This window comes from Myotis davidii, unplaced genomic scaffold (assembly GCF_000327345.1).
Source record: "Myotis davidii unplaced genomic scaffold, ASM32734v1 scaffold143, whole genome shotgun sequence".
Lineage (NCBI taxonomy): Eukaryota > Metazoa > Chordata > Mammalia > Chiroptera > Vespertilionidae > Myotis > Myotis davidii.
The window spans coordinates 8,752,233-8,759,575 of NW_006294876.1; the positions used below are offsets into that span (position 1 = coordinate 8,752,233).

General features: G+C 39.4%; 1 protein-coding gene across 1 annotated transcript in view; it reads left to right on the forward strand.

Annotated features, from left to right (window-relative positions):
* LOC102767413 (chromosome unknown open reading frame, human C5orf28) overlaps positions 1-5,202 on the forward strand; it is a 7,736-nt gene extending 2,534 nt beyond the window's left edge. Inside the window, exon 3 of the mRNA XM_006769471.2 lies at positions 3,937-5,202. Within this exon, the coding sequence (XP_006769534.1) occupies positions 3,937-4,272 (336 nt within the window). The 3' untranslated portion in view covers positions 4,273-5,202. The remainder of the gene's footprint in view (positions 1-3,936) is intronic.
* Positions 5,203-7,343: the final 2,141 nt, after the last annotated feature.

The following is a 7,343-nucleotide window of genomic DNA, read 5'->3' on the forward strand; positions in this document are numbered from 1 at the left end:
TTGTCGAGCAAAGGATAACTGATTGCTTCTTCCTGTGATGTGTCAAGAGCTGTATCAGGTATTATCAGAGGTTGTCTTACTTGTTTAGAGACTTAACCAGTACAGAATCTGTAATTCCCAGTTAAAGACTAATTTTAACTTTTTTGCTGTAAGCAGAAGCACACAAGATTGGTGTCAGAAGACCTGAGTTTGAATCCTAGGATGTAATGTTAGCACACCTTTAGTTCTCTAAATCGCAATTTCCCCATCTGTAAAATGTGGATTATAATGTTAATTATATCAGAGGGTTGTTGTGAGGATTAAATGAGCATGTTAAATGACACACCTTAGCAAATAGTTTACAATAATTGTTATAGATTATTATAGATTATTGTAGATAATCTATAATAATTGTAGAGATTATTATAGATAATTGTTAGAGATTATTATTATAATTGGGATAAACTATGAAGCATTATGGAAAGTATGGTTCATAAATGCATTCATTGAGAATTTAACTACTTTATTGTAATTTTTAAGATATTTGGGCCTTATGCTGAATTTATTCTTTGGTTCATTTAGAAGGCGTAGTGTTAAGAATACAAGCCTTGCCCTAACCGGTTTGGCTCAGTGGATAGAGCGTCGGCCTACGGACTGAAGGGTCCCAGGTTCGATTCTGGTCAAGGGCATGTACCTTGGTTGCAGGGACATCCCCAGTAGGGGGTGTGCAGGAGGCAGCTGATAGATGTTTCTCTCTCATCGATGTTTCTAACTCTCTATCCCTCTCCCTTCCTCTTTGTAAAAAATCAATAAAATATATTTTAAAAAAGAAGAAAAAGAATACAAGCCAGAGGGTGGGGCAGACCTAGTCTCAACCCCAGCTCTGCCACCAAATCCACAGCATGGGGAGGTTACTTAGCCTCCTAAGTCTCCATTTCCTCTTTGTAAAATAACCCCAACTCATGGGATTGTTAGAAGAATTAAATGAGATAGTGCCTGTAAAGCAGGGGTCTTCAAACTACGGCCCACGGGCCACACGCAAATACAAATACTGTATTTGTTCCCGTTTTGTTTTTTTACTTCAAAATAAGATATGTGCAGTGTGCATAGGAATTTGTTCATAGTTTTTTTTTAAACTATAGTCCGACCCTCCAGCGATCTGAGGGACAGTGAACTGGCCCCCTGTTTAAAAAGTTTGAGGGCACCTGCTGTAAAGTATAGCATCGTTCTGATATTGATCCTTTTTGTTTTAATCAGTACATTTATTTTTTAAAAAAATATATTTTATTGATCCTGGGACCCCCCAGTCCGCAGGCCGACGCTCTATCCACTGAGCCAAACCGATTTCGGCAGTACATTTATTTTTTATTGAGTTTATTGGCGTGACAAAACCATACAGGTTTCAAGTATACAACTCACAAAATATCATCTGCACACTGCTCGTGCACCTGTCGCCCAAAGCAGTCTCTCGCCATCCCCATTTATCCTCCCTTTGCCCTCCCCTCACCCCCTGCCCCCTTCCCTCACCCCTTGTCCCCCTGGCTATCACCATACTGTTGTCTGTGTCTATGTGTTATTTATATATATTTTTAATCCCTTCACCTGTTTTATCACCCAGCCCCCTTATTGAACCTTATTTTTGAGTGAAGTATTAAAATGCTTTCACATTCACCATAAGATTGTATATGGTCATCAGTAAATAAATATCAAAACAGAATAAATATTTATGATACTCATTTTTGGTATCTATTTTTACTTCTGTTTTTAAGTGATCTATTTTTACTTCTATAATTTCATGATTATGTCCTTTTCTTCTTTCATTAGACATTGTAGACATTGTTTTTCTATGAGTAAAAAATCTGCATTGATACTTTGATAATCAGCCAAGCAACAGAAATCTCCCATTTCTTCTTCAGCATCTGTTAGTGTGAACAGACTCCACAGAATGTGCGGAGGGACCCTGCTCTGCACACATGGAGCCTGAGCGCCAGGCAGCTCCCCTCAGGGTCCGGCTCTCTTCCAGGCGGCGACTGCCAGAGGCCTCCTGGTCCCCCTGCTGACGGGGAGCGTGATATTCTGTGCGTGGAGAGCTTACAAACCAAGGTGGAGACAAAAATCGAATAATCATGCAGAAAAGTTATGTGATCTGACAAATTAGGAATACAATAACCGAAAACATGGAGGGGAAGGGAGAAGGAAGAGGAATGTAGAGTAAACTCTGTGCTATTCAGTCAGTAGGTCAGGGTTAAAGAAATCTGTTTTAAGCAGGGGATTGCACGGTTCCCAGTTTCCAGGGAGTCTGATTTGGCAGTGTGACAAGGTACAGTCTCTTTAATGGATGATTATTTTTTAATGTGGGGGAGGGTTGTGTCCTCTAATTTATTTTATAGATATTTAAATATTTTTCTTTGCTATTTTCTCCCTCCTACCACCACCCTCTCCCCTCCTCCCCCCACCCCCCCCCAATCTCTAATGGATACCTCTCCCTTTCTTGTCACCATCTTCATCCGCAGAACCAATGCCTTTCAAAGCCCCGAATCATGCACACTTTTCAATCCTTTCCCTGTGGTCAGTGCTCGGACCAACGGGACCCTTTTCAGTATTTTCGTACATAGCTTGTGCTTCCTCTTTGTAGTGGTAATTTTATTTTTTTGTTTTTGTTGTTGTTAATCCTCACCTGAAGATATTTTCCTATTGATTTTTAGAGAGAGTGGAAGGGAGGGGGCGGGACAGAGAATCATCAATGTGAGAGAGACACATTGATTGGTTGCCTCCTGCACATGCCCCCACCAGGGCCAGGGATTGAGCCTGCAACCAAGGTACCTGTCCTGGACTGGAATCGAGTCTGGGACCCTTCAGTCCACAGGCCGACGCTCTATCCACTGAGCCAAACCAGCTAGAGCTGTAGTGTCAATTTTTTTTATTATTATTATTTCTTTTTATTTTTTAAAAATATGGAATGCTTCATGAATTTGCGTATCATCCTTGCGCAGGGGCCATGCTAATCTCTCTATCGTTCCAATTTTTTAGTATATGTGCTGCCGAAGCGAGCACTGTAGTGTCAATTTTAGATCAGTCTCCTGTTTCTCTTCATCTTTCTTCAATCAGTCTTTCCTGGCTTGTGGTGGGAGTATGAGACAGAGCTCATGATTTGGTGGTGTTTAATACTTTAGAGTAGTGGAAGTTAGAGCATTCTCTGACTTCTGTGTGTGCTGAGTGAGGTTTTATGTATCCTGTTCTGTAATGTTTTGAGGATGTGTGGTTGATTCAGATTTAGGCAATCTTCTCTAGTGGCAAATTAGCCTTTAGACTGTGTGGGAACAAAGCCTTACTCAGGGCTCATTCAGGGGTTGAGTCTGAATTTTTCATTTGATTAGATATTTTTGTTACCTTTTTTTTTGCAATGGTTTAGAAATTTCACTGAAGTTTATTTAATTCAACTTTAGAATACTTATTTAAAATAATATAATCTTTCTAAATGTTGTAAATAAATTCTGAAAGTATTCAAAGCTAATATAAAGTGATTACTACAAAATATTCCCCTTTTGTGCCTTTATATTAACTGAAGAACATTTTATTTGGTTGTGAGATTTTTTCAACACTCTAAGAGGACAATTCTTTAAAACTCCAAAATTACTCAAACCTTATACATTTAGGATTTAATATGGGTTTTATTGGTTTGTAGAGAGAGAGGAAGGGAGAGGGATAGAGAGAAATGTCTACGAGAGGGAAGCATCATTGATCGGCTGCCTCCTGCGCGCCCCCTCCTGGGCATACAACCTGGGCACGTACCCTGACCGGGAATCCAACTGGTGACATCCTGGTTCATAGGTTGACACAACCACTGTGCCACCCTGTCCAGGCAGGAAAATATTTTAGAGCGTTAAGAAGCATGTGTAACATGCTGTTTGCCAAGAAGGAAATGACGGAGGTATTGCTTCCTCGCCCTCCCCGCAGGCTGCTTTGACTCTTCCACGGAGACCCTTCCTTCACTGTTCTACTGTGATCCCCGCCGTGGTCCTGACCCTCAGGTGCACCATGCACCTCTTCAAGCTCAAGGACTCCTGGTGCTTCCTTCCCTGGATGGTCTTCATATCCTGGACCTCACACCATATCCGCGATGGCCTTCGGCACGGCCTGTGGATATGCCCCTTTGGGAAAACTCCGCCCTTGCCACTCTGGCTCTATGTAGTAAGCACAGCATCCTTACCCCACATCTGCTCCTTGGTCATGTACTTAACAGGGACCAGAGAGGTGATGTCTTCAAAACACGGAATTCATATCGATGTCTGAGGTAACCATGCGGCAGCCTCAGAGAAGCAAATGGTTTAGACAATGATAATTAAGGATGCCCAACATTAAAGTGAATTTTAGTAAACATATTAGGTACCTAAATTAATTATTATAATTCCTGAATCCTCTTGCTCAGGAGGCATGTGCAACTTCTTTTAAATGGTATGTTTGTTGTAATCCTGTTTTTCTCTCTGTAACAGTTTCCTGCAGTATTAGAGTTCCATTCATTCCATTTCTATTTTTATTGTTTCTGTGTATCTGGCTTTACTAATAGCTTGATTAGATTAGCAGCCAGTTAAGTTTTCTGGAAGTAGATTTTTAAGGTAGTTGATCTTCCTGATGAAAAATAGTTCAAATTTTAGGGTGAATAGTTTGTGGAAGGTTAGCTTGATGTTTGGATCCTCATTTTCCTGAGATACTGAAACAGTGAAAAGGCCAGAGTTAATGAGACCGTGAGTAAGATGTATAGTGGATGCTAACACTTCCTCCTGCCCATCCGTGTGGACACCGACGGGAGTGGAATTGCCAAGTGCTTTAGTGAGTTGTGGTTACTGGCAGAATCAGCACCAGTGCAGTTGTGCTGAAATGATCATAACGTTCATAAAAGGCAGTGACTAACATTAGATCTAGGTTATTGTCTCAGAAATCACTTTAGGAAATTATTGCAATATGTTGGCTATAGTAACATCTTCCTGAAGTAGTATTATGTCAGTATCTTTGCCCAAAAATCTCATGTGTTAGGATTTTAACTGTTTTGAAAAACATAACTAAATTTAACAAATTATTTGCTAAGAATTAACATGAACAAAGCATTGCTACTTGGCTTATAACATAGAATTTGAATTCACGCACAAAAAAGAACTTACCAGTAATGTCATTTTGAATGTGAGCTCCTGAATGTGCCATTAAAATTGTTTTAGTTGCTGTCAATTTGTTTATACACACCTCTAAAATATGATACCAGTTAAACAGTTTTTTAAAAAATCTGCCTGATACTGAGAGACAAAACAGCTTTTCTGAAAATAAACCTGTTTTAGAAAATTTGATTTTTCCTTTTTTTCTTTTAGACTGAATGTCTGTTAAAAATGGGCAGCCTGTATTAGAGAAGGGAATTGGGTTGCTGTGAGTTTGACATCTGCACAGTGTAATGTTACTTTTTTTTTTAATATATTTTATTGATTTTTCACAGAGAGGAAGGGAGAGAGATAGAGAGTTAGAAACATCGATGAGAGAGAAACATCGACCAGCTGCCTCCTGCACATCTCCTACTGGGGATGTGCCCGCAACCCAGGTACATGCCCTTGATCGGAATCGAACCTGGGACCCCTCAGTCCACAGGCCGACGCTCTATCCACTGAGCCAAACCTGTTTCGGCAAGTGTAATGTTACTTTGATATAAAAGCCAGGGCCCCAGAGGAACCGCTTTTGTTTGCACATGTGCACCATCTGCTGTCTTGGTGTTTGCTCACACATTTTGTGATTTTTCTTGCTAGTGACTGTGTGCCTTCCTCTCTGAGAAATGACGCAGCAATGCCTTACTGATCCAGCAGGTTTTTCTCAATAAGTTAAACAGTTCTGTCAATTGTTATCACAGTTCAAGCTCTGTAGTGCAAGCATGTCAAACTCGCGGCCGTCGGGCCGCATGACAAGGCATATGGCCTGCCGGCGGCGAGTTTGATATGCTTGCTGTAGTGTTTGTTGTTAAACCCAATTGACTGCATTCTATTATGTTTTACAATCTGTTAGACCTTGTAATCTGTTATTATCTTTTGAGAGCAATTATTGTGGCAGTTTGGTAATGGCAAATATTATATTGTGGGGGTAAACTTGAATAAGGTTAAGATTTTTAAAAAGCATATGATTTCAGAAACCCATGGACATAAAGCATATATCTTGTACGACTTTTTTTGACTAAATTATACAATTCTATTTTTTTTCTTTCTCCGTGTTAGGCAAAGGAATATCTTTAAAACATAGGGTGTTACTTAAGAATGTCACATTGGCCTTTGAGGTTGTTCTACCCTTCTGTCAGAATGGGAGTTCACTTTGACCACGACTCTTTGCTTCTACAGTAACTGCAGATTTTAAGTGTGGGTTAATCTCCGTTCTTACCTCTGCCATCAGAAATGTTTCTTTTCCTGAAAGCTGTGGTTGCAACTTTTAGAAATATTAACAACCAAATTCCCATTCCCAGCTGCCATTGCGTTCCTTTTCTTAGTGAAGGAGTTTGTGTCAGTACATGAGCTGGAATGTTGGCTTGTATCTCGTTTGTGTGTTTTTTTCCCCAGGGTTTCTCCTCTGGACTCAAATCATGAAGCCATAGCCCATAGGAGTTTCTTTTTCTAATTACTGATTCCCTCTTTTCATTATGTGACTCACTGAACACACAATTGTACCATCACAGGACCTCAGAGAAATCTAGTTATTATTTTGCCTTGATGCAGATTAGCTTATAAGTCATTCCGCAATGATGAATGTTCTTCGTCTTAGGCTCTCCTGAGAAACGCTGTTTGCCACTTCTCTTCAAAACGGTTACTGTATTTTTAATGTCTGTTTCATGTGCTAAAAGACATACTGTATTTAATTCTAGTGAAATATGTTAGAATGTGGTAAGGGGTGGATTTTGATTTAGTTTTGTTATGAATTTACAGATATTATTTTGTTATTAGGGTAATTTTTGCCTCTCAGAGACATCAAGAAATGCTTATTTCTAATTATTGCAAGTTATTATAACTATTGTAACTATGTTATAGAAATAAACCTTTATTTAAATGTAAACCCCAAAGCATTGAATCTAATTAAAATGTAAGAGAAAACAGCAATGAGTTGTTTTGATTCTCAGTTTGGCAAACTTTAGAAAGATTGATAACGTTCAGTGTTGGCAGAGTGTAAGCATATGAGCATTGTTGGCATGACAACAAACTCACACTTTCTTGCCGAGGGAATTTGGTAATGTGTTTTTAAGCCATTTTACCCAGAAATTCCAAATTTCAACTCTAGGAATTTATTTCAAAGAACTAAACAGGTACATATACGAAGGAAAAATACTTTTTTTGGCTACTTAAAATGAA